The 21,535-nt window shown below is 37.9% G+C and overlaps 2 protein-coding genes across 2 annotated transcripts in view; both read left to right on the top strand.

The window, feature by feature from the left end:
- The first annotated feature begins 165 nt into the window (after positions 1 to 165).
- Positions 166 to 3,260, top strand: btg3 (B-cell translocation gene 3). Its single transcript, XM_056736543.1, has 5 exons — positions 166 to 244; positions 1,269 to 1,475; positions 2,047 to 2,184; positions 2,296 to 2,497; positions 2,620 to 3,260. The coding sequence occupies exons 2-5, from the start codon at positions 1,303 to 1,305 to the stop codon at positions 2,821 to 2,823; spliced, it is 717 nt and encodes a 238-aa protein (XP_056592521.1). The 5' UTR covers positions 166 to 244; positions 1,269 to 1,302; the 3' UTR covers positions 2,824 to 3,260.
- Positions 3,261 to 4,875: 1,615 nt separating this feature from the next.
- cltca (clathrin, heavy chain a (Hc)) overlaps positions 4,876 to 21,535 on the top strand; it is a 29,240-nt gene continuing 12,580 nt past the window's right edge. The window contains 8 exon segments of the mRNA XM_056735964.1: positions 4,876 to 5,176; positions 11,598 to 11,805; positions 14,790 to 15,058; positions 15,635 to 15,796; positions 16,195 to 16,308; positions 16,392 to 16,565; positions 20,501 to 20,698; positions 20,956 to 21,156. Of these exon segments, the coding sequence (XP_056591942.1) occupies positions 5,135 to 5,176; positions 11,598 to 11,805; positions 14,790 to 15,058; positions 15,635 to 15,796; positions 16,195 to 16,308; positions 16,392 to 16,565; positions 20,501 to 20,698; positions 20,956 to 21,156 (1,368 nt within the window). The 5' untranslated portion in view covers positions 4,876 to 5,134.

The following is a 21,535-nucleotide window of genomic DNA, read 5'->3' as shown; positions in this document are numbered from 1 at the left end:
TTAAAGTTGTGTATATTATATTAACGGCACTATTTTATACAATACCCTCCCTTTCAAAAACAAGATATGATAAACTTGCTTAAAACAACCTGTCAACCTGGACCAAGCGATTCAAAAGAATCGATTCCCTCCAGCATCGTTTCCACAGAGCATGCGCAGAAACGTCACTCGCTTTCGGATTCTGGAAGTGTCTCGTGTGCCAGGCGGGCAGGAGTTAACCACATGTGGATGAAGGGAAAATACGGTCAGTTTTTTTTATTGCTGGTGTAACACCACTTACAACTAATGAACGCTGAAAAATACCTAAATGTAAAGTTTTAAATTATTATCGTGAATGATCAGAAAATAAACGGAAAATGATATTAACGCCACTTTAACTTCGGCTAGGATACAGGGGCTAGTTTCACTTCGTAACAATAATTGTATCATTTATATAAGTTAATAAACGGAGTATAAAATCCTTTGGTGTTTTAGGATATTTGATCTTTAAATAAGGTCGCCGGTAACGTTAGTTGGACTCATTGAAGGTGAAGCCTATTCTTTGTTGGACAGTTAAATCAAATGTAGTTACGTGTCTAATATACACAACTTTTTGACACACATATGTATAATGTGTGATCATCACTACATGATGATAAAACCAAGACTTGAAATTATAAAATGGCGCGCTTTTAAGCCTTACGTTACATTACGTAAATATTCTAAAGAGTTCCACTTTATTACACTTATAAAACTAATTTTAAGCCTCTTTTAAAGTGCCAAATATGTTAAATTACTTTTTTATAACGCTGATGTAGTTCAGAAATTCCGGGCGTTACAATTTTTTACACGCATGACGTCAGTGTCTACGGTCGCGTGTCATTTAAACGTTTGTAATGTATTCAGCGCGCCAATCTAACGCCCTGTCCCGCCGCCTGAACTCCCATCTTATATTGACTTATGCAAGGGGCACAAGCACAGACAGACGAAATTTGAGGAACTTTTGTTTCTGATAAATGTGTTTATTCTATTATTAACATAGATTCAAGGTAACTTTTTGAGTTGAGACATGATCTGACTTTGATCTATTGAATTTGAAATTGAACATAAATCACTGTGTAAAACAGCAGAGTCCGTTTCTATGTAATGTTTGAAATTGTTTGTATACATATGTAATTTGGTTTTGTTGATTATTTTATATTTCCATTGTTTATTGTACATCATTTTATTAATTCATTCTTTTTAAAAAGAGTTTAACGCCGTAAAAGTAAATCGGTTTACATTTACAGAAGTTGGACCTGGATTTCAGCTGAACAGCTAACAATGAAGAAAGAAATAGCGGCAGTGGTATTTTTCCTGAAGCGCTTAATAAAGAAAGCGGAGAAGTTGGATGCAAAAAAGGTGGACCTGTTGGTAGAGCGGTTAACTGTGGCATTACAGGAAAAGTACAAGGGTCATTGGTATCCAGACAACCCCAGCAAGGGTCAGGCATTCAGGTACAGCATTTCTATCATTGATAATAGAAAATGTGAAGCTAGGTCGTGATGTGTTGAATGTTGCGCCATTTTTGGAGGATCGATGCTAGTGCGTTCAATGCAGAGTTTTGTTTTACTTGTTTGATTAGGAAATATAACTATGGTAGGTCGGTCTTGCTCTGTTAAATACTGCAATAGCATTACACAGAGTCGTCAAGGAAAATCCCCTGGTTCTTTCACATTCTGTTCCTCCATTTATCAAACGAACAAGTAACGGCACATATCGAAACAATAGTAGCAGTGGAGATTGATCATCCCAAGATGGCGGCGGCACGGCAACATGCAACATAGGGTGTAACTTTCCTGTGGCTCAGTGGGAAGAGCATGGCGCTAGAAATGCGAGGTTGTGGGTTCGATTCCAGGTGATTGCACATACTTGGAAACAAATGTATAGGATAATGCAAAGTAAGTCGCTTTGGATATAATCGTCTGCCAAATGCATAAATGTAATGTAAATGTAACGTCAGCTTCACATTCTCTATAAAGAATTCATTTCTTCTATACCATGTATTTGATATATATTTGAATGCAGGTGTATTCGAGTAAACCGGTTTCAGAAAGAGGATGCGGAGTTGCTCAGAGCTTGTACCGAGAGTGGAGTGCTATACAAAGATCTTGGTCTGCCTAAAGAGCTCACTCTATGGGTTGACCCCGGAGAGGTGTGTTGCAGGTGAGATGTTGCTAGTCTGTCAAATAAAAGGTTAAACGTTTTCTATTAATCGCATCTATGTTGCTGTGCTGGGTTGTTTATTGATCCGTGTCTTTTAAAATGGTCGCACAGGTACGGTGAGAAGAATCACGGTTTCACTGTAGCCAGTTTCTCGAGCGATGATGACGATGATAAAAAGGATGTGACAAAAAGGGTGACGAGTGCTGTGGAGAGAGTCACATCGGATTACCATTCTGGATCATCTTCCGATGAGGACACCAGCTTTAGGGAGCCCCTGTTTACCCCACCTTTCCACAACCAACCTCCATACCAGGTACACAATGTCACTGATGGATGTAACTATGTTGAGTAAAACAGGAGTTAGCTATGAATTTTGGGATCGGTTTAAATCTTGGAAAAAGTCATTTATTCAGATGTATTCTTCTCTTTTTAAAGCTTATATATGCCAGTGCCCCAATCTGGAACCCTGTACCAAGGAAGAAATTTGTTCCTGGGCAGGGGCCCTACAGTCCACGCCCACACTACATGCCACGCCCCCCTTTCAGACCTAACCAGTCTTTTAGACCACACAACTGGGTCCAGCATGGGTACCATAGCAAGAGCAGCTACTGGGGCAATACCCAAAACCATGCACACTAGCTCATGTGACCACTGTAACTATGTTAGTTAATTGGTTTCAATGTGTAAGGCGATTGATCGGGAAAGTGTTTTTTTTTTTTTGAAGTTACCACTAAAATGAAATTTTTTAAAAATGTATTTTTGTAGTCGTATTGTTACTTTTTTGAATTTGTGACTGGTCTATTTTTAAAGATAACAGTAACTGTTTGCACTTTAGATTCTTTGTAATAGAACATGTATCGTACTTATTGGATTAGGAATATTTAAAGTATTTTTATGGTTATAGTAATGTGTGCTGTTTTGATGTTGAATGGGATCATTGTAATTTGATAACACTTTACATAGTTTTTTGTCATAGTTTCAATGACCAAATATTTTATTTATTCACTGTGAAGTATTATGTGTTGCATAGACCACTTAAATTATGGATAACATTAAAAAACACTTTCAAAAACGTATCCATGCCTTCTTTTTCAGTGTTACTGTATTGTTTGTTATACCTTTGTACTGTATTTGTGGGTAAACTACTGTTGTAATGCTGTAGTTTTGTTATAATACCACTAGGTGTCAGCACAAGATTAATATTTAACTACTTTACCAAACTGCGCACTTTGAATTGGGTATATCCAAAAAGGTCTTTGTGCAAAACATGTTTGTATTGTTGTATAGATGGTATTGTACTACTTCCTCTACTGTTTTATTAAACTTGTCAAGTTTTGCTTCTATGCCATTTTTATAATTGAATTAATGCTTAAATGCACTAGTATATATATGAATGTATAAATACACAAGTTGTACAGATTTGCTTCTGCATGATTCAGTTCAGCAAGTTCACTTTGTTGGCCACACCTTTCACTCTGAACACAGCAAACTATCCACAAACTTACTGTGGCTTTGTCAGAGGATATAGCTACACTTCATTGCTATCAGCCCCACCATTACAGACTTGAGGAATTGCTTACTAGTTCACTTCTCCTTTTCCACACCATGTCTGTTAGTCAACAATGTATTATCCAACAGTTTACTGAAGATTCCACAAAGAGTTTGGTAAACATGTTGCTGGTATGTAGTGAGCTGCCAAATCTAGGATGACCAAACAGCAGTACACCAGAAAAAATATTTTTTCAGAGAACTTATATTTCATCATATGTTACGTTAATACATGCGTATTTTGTAACATACAATGTCACTTTCTGAAATTGGACAGGATCAAGAATTGATGACTACAGGATTATGAAACAGTGCTGATGATATTCACAGCATTACGTACTTTATGTATAGTTCTGTAGTAAAAGGGCTTGGTGTAGAGGTTCTAGAATTAATGTGAAACATCAAGTTAGGGTCATCTTGACCATTTTTTATAGTGAAAATCAGTTTTTAAATCAGGTTATGTATCTAATTAAGAAATATTTAAGTACAAAATAAAAGTCCCAAATATCAACTGTTAATATGGTCCTTATATCAAGAGTCAGTTGTGTAGAATTTATTGAATGAATACAATTTTTGGTTTATATATTTCGTCACCTTGTGTTCGTGGAGTAGAAGAAGAGGCCGTGGACGCAAGTTAATAACATAGCCTATTATTTGTATATTTTGTATGCCATAGAATTCATATTTACCTATTGGTTTGTTGTGTTTTGTACAATATGCACTAATAGTAGCATTTAACTTTATTCAAATTAATCAAATGCAAGTGTTCACATTAACATTTCACGACTTTGAATAAAATGTGATGTCCCAATAGGCCACTACATGCTCAACTGTCACCTAGCTGAAAATAATTACGAGAAATGTAGTCGGATCTGACGTCAGTTCACGAGGACGAATGATGTGGCAAAAAGCAAAGGGCGAATCGCGAAAAAAGTAGTACCTCCTCTATTAATCGTATTTACACTCACGCTTACCGTTTACGCTTTAAAATGAGCCAAAATATTTCGTAATACTTCAAAAATATTTCTAATGTTTTTTTTGTCTGTTTATAAAGGCAACCGTTTAATGTCAAACCAAATAAAATCCCATCTTCCTCACAGCGGTCTGTATCCCTCCGCCTCCATTGAGGTCTACGGCTGTTTCCGGTGCGCATCTCCACCGGACGGGTTCCGCCGCCATTGCAGGTTTGTAGAGTTCCCTTCAGCGGCGATTGACATTCTGGAGTCGAAGCGCCTCATTTACATTCAACGGGCGAATAGAGTAACCTAACACATCCCCGGCTCATCTCCCTTCCCCAAAAAGACAAGACCGCGTCCTTTCATTCCCAGCTTTGGATCTGGAGTAGTTTAGAGTAGGTAATAGCAGGAATTAAAGGGGAAAACGAAGAGGAACCACCATCATCATGGCTCAAATCCTGCCCATCAGATTCCAGGAGCACCTGCAGGTAAAGCCTCAAATCTTTAAATGATAGTCACAATTGATTCGTTTGTGAGTTTGTTAGATTGTAATGAAAACACGAGTGTCGTTTTAAAAACACAGTTGTAGTCAAACCCACTCCCCGATGAATAAGACCTCCCATTACCAAGCGGTAGCAGGGGAGTTAGCCTAGCTAACGTTACAGTCAGCCAGAAAATAATTAAAACGGATGTGTATCAAAACCTTGTGACGTTGTGTTGCCTTTACAGGCAGGAGCATTTTGATCATCGTTGTTTTGAATATACAACCGGTGGAGTTAGATTAGTGTAAATGTAATGCTGTATTCAAACTGTGACGTTACCTTAGCATAAAATAGGTTTGTGGCCTGAAGATGGAAGTGATTAAACTGATAATAAATGGGAAGGTGTTGCTGTCGAAGGGTCATTACACTAAACTCTACACGCAACCTTGTCCCCGGACCGTATACAAAAATATAAAAAACAACTATAGAGAAAATAGTACCGACTTCTTTATGAATCTCTATGGGACAGGATTCGTTTATTCATGTTAAACGTTGTCTAATGTAAGAGGACAGATTTTTGAACGTGACGTCGAGAATACGTGCGTCAGGTAGCAGGTGTAAAGACGCCCCGCCTTAAGACGTCACATTATGGCTTTGCTAATCCTCATTATTATGTGTTGTATTGCTGACGTTGTGTATACGGCTATAGGTTTGCAATGGTGTTTGGTCACCAATTATATTGTAATGCAATTCATTATAAAATAATATATGGCAGCCTCAGTGTGTTGTACAAAGCTGCTGTATTTCAGTTTATTACATTTCTGTTCTGTGTCCTTGTCCTTAGGTCATTTCATATGACAAACAGTCCAATGGGTTAACCTATTAGCTATTGTTAAACATCATGTTTACACAGGACCTGGCCTGTTATGGTCAGTATTTATCTTTACACATGTTTTTTTTATTTGTTCCTTATACTGAACCTTCAGTTTCCATTTTAGACATGAAAAAAATGCTTTGCTATTCATTTGTGTATGTTAAAAGCTGCAAAAGTCATTTTTTAGCATAGAGATCATAGTTCTGTACTTCACGAAAGTAAAGGGCATAATTGACCAAAAAGAGCCTAAAGCCTCTTTTTTCCTAAAATGTGAATTTCTAACATCACTTTCAAGTGAATTGCCAGCTAATGGTCAGGGTACAGAGTGGAGGGCACAATGCTGTATATTTCACATGCTAGTGTTGTTATAATGTAGAGATATACAGCTGGAAATTTGGGTTTTCCGCTGAAAAATAAAGCTGAAGTAGGTGCATGTTGATGGGAATATTTATTTACAGAACTGGGGTCTAGTCACCAAGAATCAATTTAATGAAGTATGTGTCTTAGGTGTGTTATACTTTACTTGTGATTGTACCACATTCAAATGATATAATAGATGTGTTAATGCTGTATGTAGATCATTTTGAAAGGTTTTCAATGTTCAAGGCATGCGCTGTAAAAAAACATGTATTGATTTTTCAAGCACTTCCACTTGCATATGCATTATCAAATATTCCTCATTAGATTACATTTATTGAAATGCATTATCAAATATTCCTCATTGGACTACATTTATTCTCCTTGAACAAAGTAGCAAGTCAAGTCTATAATGCATTGGATTTAATGTGAGTGATCTTGAGTATTTTACTCTTATACGAGTAACATTTACAGGTTAGTCAGGTGATTATCAGATGGAGAGTGTGTGTGTTTTATGTTTTAAGCCCGTGTGATGCTGTTAAATACGTTACAAGCCCTGCAAATGCATTTGATCTTCGAACTCTTAACCTGCTGATCTCACATGACTGTCTTGTGTAGATGGAGATCCACTCTTCATTTTAGACAGCTCAGCATTGCAAATCACTGCATACCTCAAAAAGACTCATTGAATGAAAAACAGATGTATTTAGAGTTATTTTAAGCAAGCTTTATTCGGTGGAAACCATGCATATGCATTCAAAGCTTTCTCATTTACCAGTTTACTGTCCACACCAAACCTGTTTGGCTGGTCACATGTCGCATGCAGTCATATGGTCAAAGCTTCTAACATGTTGATTTAGATTTCTAGACAATAGGTCCCCGTTTCCTGTTATGGAGAACGATGGCAGTGCGTTGCAAGCCTCAGCACTCCGTATCCTTTTCCACTTTTCCTTGAGCTTTCTAATGTTGTAGTGAACGAGGATTTTATGCTGAGCAAGGTGCGAAGGTCCCTGTGTTGAGAAGGAAAGGGGTTAAAGCGACACAGAAGGTTCCTGTAGGCCGTTATTAGTACAGAAAAGAATGTGCTGACGGCCTTAAAATGTCCTGAATTTGAACAGCATGCCTACTTTATACGTTTGAATTCAGAAGCGCTCGTGTCATAAGGTCTTAGAGAAGCGTCTCTCACTTGCACTGATTTGTGGAGAAGCTTACCCTTAGAAACGTGCCAAATGCATTAAGACCTCAAAAGTTGTGTAGGTCAGCATGACAGAATTATGTGCTAGTTAACCCGGTAAAGTCATGTGACTGGCTTTTCTTAATGTTTAATGAGGACACGATAGGGGTTACGGGGTTTTGTAAAATGCCAACTGGTAGGCAAAGGCAAGTAATTTATTTGATGGTTGCCTGTAAATCTGAATGAATCAAGTAGAGTAAAAAATTATTTGATGCCTTACAGTGAAATAACGGCGTTGTTCTTAGGAAGCACGACAGGAAGCATCTTTCTGCTGACTGGTTTTCTCTTTCGTACTCGGTTCATACCTTTGAATTCTGCCTTTCCTCTTGTATCTGGCATGTATTTTATGTCAACTCACTGGTAAAGTTCACAGCAATTATCTTTATCTCTGTAATATGCACAGTGTAAAACAGGAAGTTAAGTTTACAACAGGAAAGGGGTCAAAAGTTACTATTATACTATATACTATTATATGCTGCTTATACATTTACGTATAAAATATATGTCAGAAATTTCTCAGCTATAAATCTGACTTTAGAAATAGGATTTCCGAGTATCTCCATTATAAGCAGCTTTCCTTGTTCCATATTACATTTATTTTGGCCTATTTCCTGGCCAGAATAAATTGATGTCACATCGTCTTGTGCACTGAAGGGAAATATCCACCAAAAATCCATAAAGGGAACCGGCCTATATTTTTTTGTACTGTTTGGATATTTCTTGAGCAATGCAGCTTGTTCTTGAAGGCCAGACACTGATGACTTACCAAATGGGAAAGGAGGTTAGTTTCTGGGCATGTCTGTGACGACACCATAGCGAGCAGGAGTTGCGTGCTGTGGATGATTCATGCTTTGCCCAAGGCTAACGCTACAGGAGTTAGCATTCTCTCACTTATGTTTGCTTCACTGTTACTCTTTCACTCGTTACATTATGAGAACTGGCAAGGGCTGGATTTATCATCAGCCAATAAGAACGGACTGCTCTGCTCTGATGTCATTGTGCGTGATGTCATCTGGAGATACAGGAGAGTGTAAGAAAGGTCAGAGGTATATTTGTGAGCAGGCTTCTGTTCAATTTATAGTGGGCACTGGAGAAAGTTTATGAAAATAATCTTTGTCTCTGTATTCAAAATAAAAAAGTAGAATATCATTTATTTTAATTTTGTATTATTTCATTTTTTAAATATAAGATCATATGATTCTTTTTTCACTCATTTTCTATTTGAAAATTGTTGACTAGTAATTACAGTAAGTGATTAATTTTCGTTAAGATGATGTGGCGTTCTGCTTGGCATGACAGTGGAATGTGGGTGTGGCCTCGGGCGTGTCGGTGTTAGTTCTTCATTGATAAAAAGGTGCTGGTGATATCGTTGAGGTCTTCCTAGAAATTGTGCAGCATGAGACAATGAGATACAATAATACATTTGTTAGCTAAAATAAAATCATCTAAACATTCACAGTGTAGTATTAAGCTTATTAGTATTATCTGGTGACCTTCTATGATTTAGAAATGACCTCCCCACATCTGTACTTCATGTGGCTCATTCGCACTGGAAAGGTGAAGCCTGTGATTTTACTACAATTTACAGACTTTTTTCCTTTCCCGGATATGATGGCCTCAAATGTGATGAGAGCTCCCAAAATAATATCAAAACACTTCAACACAGCCTCCATTTTTTCGCAAACGGTGGATAAAACCTTGAAAAATGATATATGAGCCTGCAAAATCACAGAGATGCCGATGCGCACAGAACTAGTATTATCAGAGGACCTCGGTGTTCGTCAAAATATTGTAGGTAATTTGCAGGGAATTTTTATATTACAAATTGAAGACAGGGCCGATTCACACAGGGTTAAGATCACAGATGACCTCTGCAATTATTACAAATGACTAGAGGTTCCCATGTAATACTAATCTCGTGCGAATAGGGCTTAAGTTAATATTTAGGAACTTAAAGGTATAGTTCACCCAAAAATTTAGATTCTGTTATCATTTATTAACCCTCTTATCATTTCAAACCTGTATGACTTTCTTTTCTGGCCAAAACACAAAAGAAGATATTCTGAAGAATGTTGATAACTGGCAGCCATTCACTTGCATTGGTTTTGTGCCCATACAATTGAAATGAATGGGTGTCAGTGCTGTTGGATTACCAACATTTCTTTAAATGTCTTCTTTTGTGTTCTGCTTGAGCCACACAGGCTTTTAATGACGAAGACAGAATTTTCATTTTTGGGGTAATCTCTTTATACCAATGTAAAGTACAAAGATTGTGTCATTCAGACTCTTTTAGGTCAGATCCATTTTAAAGTAATCGTGTTTTAAACCACAACCTCTGCATTAAAACTCTTTACTTGATAGTTTGCATAAAATGCGATGCAATTCTAGCATTCTGCAGATTTACATAAATATAATATTATGGTGATGACCAAAGTTCATATTCCTGTCTGCTTTGTCTTTTTAATCTAGAACAAAGCTTTTAATATTAGAGTTTAGTAGTTAATATCCCAGTGGAGGTCCTGTTGTCCAGCATCACGGTTAATTTGTGCATTACAGATCTTTCAATGCTGTAAGTTCTGTTATGTAAGGCAAGGGCTCCTTGTGTCATGCGTTCAGCTGTAGGCTCTGATCTTTGTTATACCCCCATGGATAGCAGGTGGTGCAGTTTGCAATATTACAATCTTGACTATTTATCTGTCTTTTCTGTGCTAGACTGTTGCCTTTGTATGAACCTACTGGTATTAGAGATCTGTCTGGTGTCTGATAAAAAACAGGGCTGGGTTTTGGCTGCTCTTCAGTAATAGTCACAGTTTCCGCTTTAAAGATACTTCACCCAAAAATGAAAGTACTGTCATCATTTACTCACCTTCGATTTGTTTTTGTTCCAAATGTTTATACATTTCTTTGTTCTGATGAACACAGAGAAAGACATTTGAAATAATGCTTATAACAAAACGCATCTCAACACCTATTGACTACCATAAAAACATTTTTTTTGTTGTTCTGTTGAACACAAAAGATGACATTTTGAAGAATGTAAGACAGCAAACAGTTCTGGGGCATTATTCAAAATATCTTTTTAATTATTACAAAGAAATATATAAACATTTGGAACAACTCGAAGGAAATTTTTTGGGTGAAGTATCCCTTTAAGGCCATTTGAATTGGTATTAGATGGAAGAAGAGTCCCTTTTCGAAGTAGCTGTCAGTTTAAGCTAAAATGACTAAAGTTAAAATGCCTCCTACGCCCAATCACTTTTCCTCTTTGCTGCTGTCTGCACCAATTTTAAACGCAAGTCTATTTTCAGATTTAATGTTACTGCATTTGATTCTTAGTCATATAGTCTGAATCATACTTTCTGAGACAGACAAGATAGATTTAGACCAATTAATAGTACAAGAAAGAATCTGTTTTGTTAGTGTGTAGAGAAAGTATTGCGCGCTCATCAGAGAATCAGTTTTGTCATTTCAGCCATGTATAGCTTGTACACACTAAAATAAGTCGAGATCAGTCATTCTAGGTTGCATGTGTTAAACATGCATATTCTCTTTTTAGGCGTTCTCAAATAGAATGAGATGTGACACCTAAACCACCAAAACTAAAAAGTTAGTTTAATAAAAAATCGTCATGCTAACTGACTTGTGTAATCTAACAAATGTGTTCTCGGCTATGAAGACACTCTTGTTTAAAAAAGGAATCTGTTCTTTTGAGAATATGTCCTTAAGATAAACTCCTTAAGCAAGGTCTTTTCACACAGCAGAGCCGGTTGTTTTTTCTCCGTAGCAGAGGAACTTAAAGTGGTGACTTTTCCAGTGCTTAGATATTGGTATTGAAGAAAAATATTTGGTTATAGTTGGAGTTGTTTGTGCCAATTATATGGATTTATTGTAATCTGTAGCTTGCCACGGTCATTGTTTCGAGGTCTGAGTAAAACCTGATATTATTAAAATATTTTTTCCAGCTCCAAAACTTGGGGATCAATCCAGCCAACATCGGGTTCAGCACCCTGACGATGGAGTCCGATAAGTTCATCTGTGTGCGGGAGAAGGTTGGAGAGCAGGCGCAGGTGGTGATCATTGACATGGCGGACTCAAACACCCCCATCCGCAGGCCCATCTCTGCTGACAGCGCCATCATGAACCCAGCCAGCAAAGTCATAGCGCTTAAAGGTATGTTTTAAAAGACATACTTAACAATAATATAAACATTTGTGGACTGCTGGATGTTTGCTAGTGAACTAAATCATTAAACTGATTTAAATCAATTTTAAATATTTATGTGTGTTTTTTTTAGCTTGATTTTGTTCACCCAAATTCACCTAAAGCTCCTCTTAGTTTTAATGGACCAGATATTGTATGAAATGTTTTAGCGTTGTCCTCATTATAGGTTACATTTTTGCCCACATTAACATGATATGTTGTGTATTTTTTGTCATGCAGCCATAATTGCTTTGTCTTTTTGTTTTGTTTCCTTTTGTTTTGTTGCTGCTTTCTCATGTGTATGCAGACGGTGAGTTTACATTTTAGTACAATTATTTGTGGAAGTCAGAATCCTGTTTCCAAAATGGTCGTAATTGTTCGGCCTCATTCCTTAATGTTGTAAAGGGTTATGATTTTGACTGCAAAAAGCTTACACACTTGGTTCCTCAAAATTTGGTTAAGTTACGTGTTCTTAACAGCCATTTACAAATCAATAATGTTGCTGTTGTAATTGTATAAGAGAGGTGTGCCCCAAGGTACAGGCATGGGCCCCGTGCAGATTCACACAATTATAGTCTGTGTGAATCAAACATGTTCTGGCAACTATTTGATATTGTTTACATAGATCAAGACTGTTTAGCCAACAGTATAAATCTTAATTACCCACTTAAGCTAAACAGGATTTGACTTTCACAAAATTCATAGATTTGAATGTTCACATCATTGTTGATTTCTGTATATGTAATTTATTTTCTGTTTCTGGGGTTTGAAATATTGTTGGGTATATATTTGCTTATCTGTTTATTTCATTTGGATTATATTTTGACAAATTTCAGCTGCTTGCATTTGGAATAATTACCCTCGCCCTAAATGTTATCTTGACATTAAGCATCTCAATATGACCATATAAATAGAGGTTATGTTTTTATGTACTTCATAGTCCATTTGGTTTATTTTCTCCATTGTTTTATTGCTACACAGCTTGTGTTTAAGTAGCAACTGTGTTACTCAATGTCTTTAGTTAATGGCTGCAGGTAATGTGTAAATAAATATCACAATGTTTTGATACTAAGCCGCATGTCTTTTGGCAAAATTGAATTACCGTTAAATTAGTGTAAGTACTGTAGCTTGACCATTTTATACTCTGCTCCCTCATCGCGTTTTTAATTGCCATTGCTATGTTAAGTGAAGTAAATGGGTGACATTGGCATTACAGATTTAATTTTCTGCTTGAACAAAGTTTATTTGTGACATTAGCTGTTCGCTTTGCCTATTCGTTAGAGAAAACAGAACAGTGATTAGCTGTCATTGAAGAGCCAAGACAGTCTCCAGCAGTTTAAAATTCAATCCATTAGATGTTTGAGGCCACGGTTTTATCATAGCTTCCTTTGGGTTCATAACATCCTGTTACCACCATGTTACCTAAACAATATGTTAAAGTAATATAGGCTTACTCAATCCTCCTCTTGGAGATTCACGATTCTACAAAAGCTAGTGCAAACTGTATTAAATTAAATTGGTTACTCTATGTGTTCAAGTTAGATCTGAGTTAAAAAATACACCCTGCGTGAACATAGATCTCTTGCGAAAGAAATGAGCAGCCTTGTAAAAAATTACAGACTCCTGTGGTTTTAGCTTGACTGACTTTGTGGTTCTTAGCAAGTCTTCTTGTATGGGTGTTTAGAACTGTAGTCTAGTCGCTTCCATTCCACATTGGGACAGTTTTGAATGTGGATTGACCCCTCCTCCTCACTGTCTTTCTAATGCTTTAATGCTCACGCTACCCCCATTCATTGCTCTGCACTTGTGATTTGAGCATCAGGTGTGAAACTGGTCATTTGTTTCCGTCAAACGCACATTAAATGAAATAAGATTTCTGCAACAGTCGGCTAAACGGCAGCCTGTGATCCCGCACTTGGTTCAAAATCCATAGATGCATGCGCAGGAAAAATGGTTCTGCACAGCAAGCTGCTTACAGTCAACATGAAATTAAAATGGACCCCATTTATTTTCAACATGAGTCTCTGATATTGTGTACAATTCATCAGTGCACATTGATATTATATAGATTAGAAAATAAAGGTATTCATCAAATGAAATAACCGTTCCACCTTAAATTTTTTAACTAAAACTAGTAATGTGCTGTACGATCAAATTTGAAGTAAATTACAGTAACTGTATATTTAATGTGGTTGCATATGTAAACCAAACCGTGTCCACTCCACAATTGTCACACCTCTTTTAAAAATAAGCTCCTTCTACGGCTGAGGATTTGTCCTGTTGATCTAAGTCTGCATCCAGGAGGAACGCAAAAAACTGTTCCATCACAATGATGTATACTTTTATTCCTCCTAGTAGTAGTAGCAAAGTAGGAATTTAGGCAAGTATATAATGCAGGCTCGGAAGAATCTTTCCAAATAGTTAATTCATTCATTTATTAGTAAAAAAACAGTGATATCATTTAAAAAATGAAATGGGTTGCAAATGCTGTTTCATGTTGACTTTACAAGCCTTTGCATTTTTTCCTGCAACATTTCTCTTATTTTTATTGGTATGAATGTATTTTGGAAAAATAAACAATATTGTTGTAAATAATCAGGCGGGAACTTAACAGGTGAGTTGTCGACAAGGTTTTCCTTTCCCATAACATACATTATTCAGTCCAGTGTGTGTCACTCGACACTGGGACACAATGTGTTAAGATGAGTCGCCGGTGTTTACTATACAGTTCCAGAGCAATGCTTAAAAAGTCATCCATTTCTTTTCAAGTGTATTCCCTTTTTCACTTAAACTGCAGTGTTTAACTTACGGTCTTTGTACACCCTTAATCGCTTGGCTTTGTGTAACTGCCATGACTTGACAATATTTCTACCCGGATGCTTTAGCAATCATATAGATTTGTCTGTTTCTTATAAAATCCTTCCTAATATTTGTCTTGTCTTCACCCCTTCCAGCTGCCAAAACCCTTCAGATCTTTAACATCGAGATGAAGAGTAAGATGAAAGCCCATACCATGACCGATGATGTCACTTTCTGGAAATGGATCTCTCTTAACACGGTCGCCCTGGTGACCGATAACGCAGTCTACCATTGGAGCATGGAAGGAGACTCTCAGCCGATCAAAGTGTTCGACAGACATTCCAGCCTGGCAGGATGTCAAATCATCAACTACCGCACCGATGCCAAGCAGAAGTGGCTGCTGCTCATTGGCATTTCAGCTCAGGTGTCACAATCATTCTGCATTTTTCACCATTTCCACGGATGTGTGGAGTTTGATATTACCGTTCTTTATTTAATTTTTTTTGTTTTATGTTTATTTATTTAGCAGACACATTTATTAAAATGATAGATCACCCAGAAATTAAAATTCGGTTATGATTTACTCACCTTTAGATTGTTCCAAACCTGTATACATTTCTTTGTTCTGCTAAACACAACGGAAGATATTTGGAAATATGTCAGGAATCGAGCAGATCGACTCTCATAGCAGGGAAAATAAATACTATGGGAGTCAATGGGGGGCGAGATCTGTTCGGTTACTAACATTGTTCCAAATAGTTTCCTTTGTGTTTAGCAGAACAAAGAAATTTATACAGGTTTGGAACAACTTGAGGGTGAGTAAATGATGACAGAATTAAAAAAATTTGGGTGAACTCTCCATTTAAGTACAAAGCATCTGTATCACTCCATCTATCTACCTCCCTGTCTCTTTATCTCTCTTTATCTGTCAAATGGGCTATGTGGGTGTGAATTGTTTTTTTTCCCAAACCTTCTTTTGAGTGTTATGTTTCTTTTACAGCAAAACAGAGTCGTTGGTGCCATGCAGCTGTACTCAGTTGACAGGAAGGTGTCACAGCCTATCGAGGGTCATGCAGCTGCTTTTGCCCAGTTCAAAATGGAGGGAAACACCGAGGAATCCACTCTGTTTTGTTTTGCTGTGCGAGGCCAGGCAGGAGGAAAGGTATTTCTACAGATGATAAAGATTCTTGCATTTAATACCTTTAATTGTATTTACCTTTTGTTTAATACAACCATATGATCAATGTTTAACACAGTTCTCTGAGTGCGAGAAGAAATGCTCTAGCAGTTTTTATTGTTTTTGAGGATGTGGTGTTGAGAAGTGCCAGTTTCGAATGTTTATATTACTGCTGTATTACTAGATACTCATGTAATTATAATAAACAACATGAGCTCTTTTATAATTACTATTTGGTACACTTTAAGTGATACTTCACCCAAAAATGAAAATTCTGTCATGACAGTATCCCTTTAATATGTAATTATATGGAGAAGTTTATGTTACTGCACAACGTTAATTTGACTAAAGAAACATGACAAACTACTACTATTGTTATGCAGCTTCATATTATTGAAGTGGGCACACCACCGACCGGCAACCAGCCGTTCCCAAAGAAAGCCGTGGATGTGTTCTTTCCTCCTGAAGCACAGAATGACTTCCCAGTGGCCATGCAGGTATGCAAGTAATTTGACTTCACCGGAGTAATGGACACCATGCATTCATTCATGACATCCAAAACGCATTTCTTTTCCCACAGATGAGCGCCAAACATAATGTCGTCTTTCTCGTCACTAAATACGGTTACATTCATCTGTATGACCTGGAGACCGGCACCTGCATCTACATGAACAGAATAAGTGGCGAGACCATTTTTGTGACTGCACCCCATGAAGCTACATCTGGAATCATTGGAGTCAATAGGAAAGGACAGGTACATTTTGAATGTTATATCCTGGATTTTTTACAGCACATTTAGTTTACACATGCAGATATGTCTGGGTGATGCCTACACCTCTGTGATGATCACATTGATCATGGAGATCTTTAACACCAGAGCTGTGTGTGTGTGTTTGGGTCTCTCGGTCCAAGGGAATCTAAGGAGGACACAAGTTACAGAATTCGGCTCAGTGCCCCACAGGCAGTTCATTTAATACCCGTGTCGTACCGAGACATGGAAATCCACCCATTTCCTTCTGCTTGTTTCCATTTCTCTCTTTTCAACTGCCTTTCAGCACAGCTTGAGGCATTATTTTTATATTTACTCTCTCTCTCCATCCTTCCTGGTCCTTCTTGTCCATTTAAAGAGAGTAGGGCCACTGCAGCCATGTCACAAATGAAGTCATAATATATTATTTTTAGGGTTGGGCAATGTCTACCAAATTGCCACCGGACAATGTCTACAATGAAACATCGCCATGTGGTGTTATAAAGTGAGCAATCGTGGAACCCATAGATATCAATAGCTAGAAACCTAATTCTCCATGCATGTAGACGCGTCCACCATCTTGGAACGGTTCACTGACGTGACTCGCAGTTTGCTAGAATGCCACAACACTAATTCCCCCAAAATTGGATACCTTTTCGTTGTTGTCGAAAAAAATCCTTCCACTCTTTACCTGTGGAGAAAACAAACATGAGCAACGGTTACAATGTAACCCAATTCCATGGGAAAGCCGCAGACTTGGCATCAAAGACCGGCTCGCACCGTTCCAGTATTGCAGATGACCTACGTAAAGCAATGCCAATGCAGCATCTAGTTGATATCTACAGAGGCATCTGCGTTTACGGCAATCGCGCCCCCTGATTCGCATCGCCCGGCCCGAGTTCACATCTTTGCATTGAACGTTTTTTTAACCGAGCGATAAATTCAAGCGAAGAGCTCATTGACACCTTAAATAACGAACTATTCCCACGAGCATGGAATGCGATCGCTCTCGTTTGGTGTGAACATATCATTATCCCTGTTCATATTTGTTTACAACGTGCAGCATAGAGCAGCAAGAGTCACATGTTGGAGGACATTTGGTCGTCTTTTCTGTCAGACATTGGCAATGGATGATGGCATCATCTATTGGCCAAACCGTAGATGATTTCCTCATCCATTCTGCAACTTTTATATTAACAGACAGGTGTTCGGTCCGTAAGGTGAGGCCACGTTCCCGTCTGCCGGCTCTATCTCTTCAAAATGTCCCATTATAAGCTTGTTAATGGATAAAGTATTTTCCAGTGGTGCTGGAGAAAGTAGTAAATTATTCAGTGGGGAACCGAAAGCTGATCTGGACCAAATTAAGCCTGAAGCCTGAAAGGATGTTACTGTTCTTAATAATACACAACTTCTACCTGGCATTCTCCATCTTCCGGTCCTCATCATTGGTGGGTGATCAAAAGTCAGCTTGTAACCAGCTGCATCTGCACCAGTGATGGGAGTGACCTTGAGAAAGCCTTCAGTGAGAATAGCTGTGGATAATGCAAGCGGGAGACAGAGAGAAAAAAACGGTAGTTGTCATGTGATATTGCCGTGGGAGGCCTTGACTGGCATCCTAAATCCTTTCATGTTAACCAGGGCAGAACCTAACCACAATGGACAGCCAATGGCAGTCTGTGTAGACAAAATGCATCATCAGGTTCTGTGACATCACACGCAGCCCTTCATTCTCTGTATATTCCTACCCTCTATTTACAGGTTATTCTTTATTACTTTTTGAATCCTTTAAATAAAATATCCTTTAAATTTAAAACTGTTTATTCATTGACAATATGAATACAGTATGTAATATTATAATAATATTTTGATAATACATGATTTATTCAAATGGATGCCTTTATTATACGTGATTAGTTGTTTATTAAATCGCTCAACTTTTTAAGTTGCCTTCACTGTAAATTCCGTTATTTCTGGTTGAATGCAAAGTGGTGGCACATATAAACCCAATTTTAAACAATCAATTCATGCAAAAGTCATTTCAGAACATGGGCTGTTTTGCGTGATATAGTTTTTCAAGGGGCTATGCTGTTTATCTTGTCTGTTTGATAATGGAGGGTCTGGCGCGTGTATTCAGCAGATGTTTTCTGCTCCTCAGCAGAAGCAATTCATTACTATCATCCTATCATCATCTCTTCAGGCCTTGGGCTTTTATTGACGTCAGTGCGGCTTTCTCCCCCATTCCCACTGCAGTCTCTCTTTTACGCTCTCTCTATCACACACAGACATGTAGTTTCTCGTTCACTCCTCTTTCCGTGGTGGCAAGCTCCTCGATACAAAGGACTGCTCTATTTTTACTCCTCTCTTTATTGTCTCCCTCTCTCTGTGCAAGCTGACCCATATTGTAGGGGGCGGGCTGTGCTGGTTTTAAGTGGAGAGGGAGACGCATTCATGCAGAATAACGGCTGTGACTTTGACCTGATGATGCCGATTCAGAAGCACACAGTGTCTTACGCATAGTAGCGATGAGATAACAGTATATTTTTGCAGCAGGGATACAGTCATTTACATATTGTTTTAAGAGGAAATTCTTTTTTTTATGTTTGTGTATACTTGAAACATTGTAAACGTAATGTGACAATTTATGTGCAGCAAGATATTTTGCAAATATTGTCAGGAGAGTTTTTGTTTTGTTAATATGGGTTTCATTAGGTTATGAAAAGTGTGATATTTTTAAATATGTGTGGCCTTAGTTATATAAACCGAAAGTACTTTCAGAGGAAGAAAAAGTTAATACATTTAATGTATTTTTTCCATCAGTTTAATGTGCCCTGATTTTTACTGTGCAATTCATAGAAAATGAATAGTTTCGTCAATTTTGCCTTCAACAATAACAAAAACCAAATAATCGAGGTTAAACGATTATTGTGACTCATTCCATTTTGCAGATATCCTCTTTTCTTCTTGTGGTTTAAATCCGCAGCGCACCGTTTTCCTTTTCAGTAGTTCAGCTGTGCGATTTATTTACATAATTTTTCAGTTTAAGAGACAAGTTTTTTTTTTCTATTTTGTTTTAAACGTTAATGAGTAATCGTGTTAAAAAATCGGGATGTCAATAATGGCCAAAACATTTGTGATAATGATTTTTGTCATAATCTTGCAGTCTAGCCCTGATGAACGTAACAATTACCCAGAATGCCTGGGACCTTAGACCTGTTCCTGGAAAACCCTGTTTTGATTTGGTAATTTGACCGCAGTTTAAGTATGTGTTAAAACCTTAGTAAATCTGTTTTATTAGCATTTTGACGTCAGTATATCACACATCCCTGTCTAATGTATTTAATGTAGCTCTACATAGTGCAGAACATTGTTGCCTGGTTTTTTTGGGCCAAATTATCAGAAATGTTCAGAGTAGCTATTTATTTGCAAATAAATACACAAGATATTGGTCGAAACATTTACATCTTAATTGAAATCGCACACCCTCCTTGTCTAGCTGTACTTTTGCATCCGATCATATTACATACTAGAGACAAGCATGCCCACTACCTTACCTCCAACTTGATGAGGTCATCCGATATGAGGTGTTATGTTTTCTCATTAGAGTTCGTTGAGAGGCGATATCTCGGATTGTCCCATTTTTTTTATTTTTTATTTCAATGTTCTGAAGGTGTCTATTCGGGGTTGTTAGTTACATTGAGGGCACGCAGGGAAATGTTTGCCTTCTGATAGTAGGATAAGGAATTGGTCTTGTCAACCTCCTGTTTGTTTCTCCTTCCTGAATGTTTCATGCTCTTCTCTGCCTTATCTGGTTTTTGATATTGAAGATAAACATAGTGTGAAAGTTCAGTTCCTGCATTTCACTTATATATCACTCCTGTACAATGATTGTTTACTTTCTTACATCTGTATCGCGGACTTCATCTGTGTTTGTGTGTTCTTAGGTGTTGTCAGTGTGCGTCGAGGAAGAGAACATCATTCCATACATCACCAATGTGCTGCAGAACCCAGATCTGGCTCTACGGATGGCGGTCCGAAATAATCTGGCAGGGGCAGAGGAGCTGTTTGCCCGCAAGTTTAACAATCTCTTTGCTGGAGGAAACTACTCCGAGGCGGCTAAAGTTGCCGCTAACGCTCCGAAGGTGAGCTGATTATTTTATAACATCATTCACTTTAGAAAATATCTTTGATTGGAAAGACTTAATTTGTATATAATCCTCTATATATCTGGCATTAGCAATTCCAAAGTAATGAGTTTGATACCCATGGGAAACGTTAATAGATATATTCTGTAAGAAATTAAATGCACATATTGCATGGTTTTCGCACACATCTGATTCTCCAACTCTTGTATAAAATATACATGTAAGTTTGTTGACCCACATCTTGTTTGTCTCAGGGTATCCTGCGCACCCCTGACACCATACGCCGGTTCCAGAGCGTTCCGGCCCAGCCCGGGCAGACGTCCCCGCTTCTGCAGTATTTCGGGATCCTGCTGGACCAGGGCCAGCTCAACAAGTATGAGTCTCTGGAGCTGTGCAGACCCGTCCTCCAGCAGGGCCGCAAACAACTGCTGGAGAAATGGCTGAAGGAGGACAAGGTATGTGGAGTGGGTCACTGGGGAAATGATTATCTCAACACACCCACCAGAGCCTCTTCCTCTTAGGCTGTGTATTGAAGTGCAGGGAACACGGTGTTCTCACGTCTTTTTTTTTGAAGAGAAGAATGCATCTATATTTGCGACAAAGTCTGTTTTCACTCAAACATGAAGCCTTTCTAAGCGTGTGTGTTTGAATGTTATCTAAGATCTTTGTTTTGGTGATGTAATGGGCTTGTAATGTGGGCCGAGGGGTGTTTGGGCGGTGTTCCTTGTATAATGGGGAAAGGGTTCTTTAGCTCCATTTTTGAATCGACATGGTCTTTTCATTGTCTTAAAACTAGTATGTTTTTTTAGTTCAGTTTATTGAATGTACTGTACA

The sequence above is a fragment of the Triplophysa dalaica genome, chromosome 22 (assembly GCF_015846415.1).
Source record: "Triplophysa dalaica isolate WHDGS20190420 chromosome 22, ASM1584641v1, whole genome shotgun sequence".
In the NCBI taxonomy this organism is placed as follows: Eukaryota; Metazoa; Chordata; class Actinopteri; order Cypriniformes; family Nemacheilidae; genus Triplophysa; species Triplophysa dalaica.
Note: the sequence above shows the minus strand (reverse complement) of the source record. Positions and strands in the feature narration are given on the sequence as shown.

What these genes read in the sequence shown, in the direction of transcription:
- btg3 (XM_056736543.1), top strand. Translation starts at nt 1,303, where the DNA reads ATGAAGAAAGAAATAGCGGCAGTGGTATTTTTCCTGAAGCGCTTAATA. An exon ending in AGCAAGGGTCAGGCATTCAG is followed by an intron (nt 1,476 to 2,046) that starts GTACAGCATTTC and finishes ATTTGAATGCAG; the next exon opens with GTGTATTCGAGTAAACCGGT. An exon ending in CCCGGAGAGGTGTGTTGCAG is followed by an intron (nt 2,185 to 2,295) that starts GTGAGATGTTGC and finishes ATGGTCGCACAG; the next exon opens with GTACGGTGAGAAGAATCACG.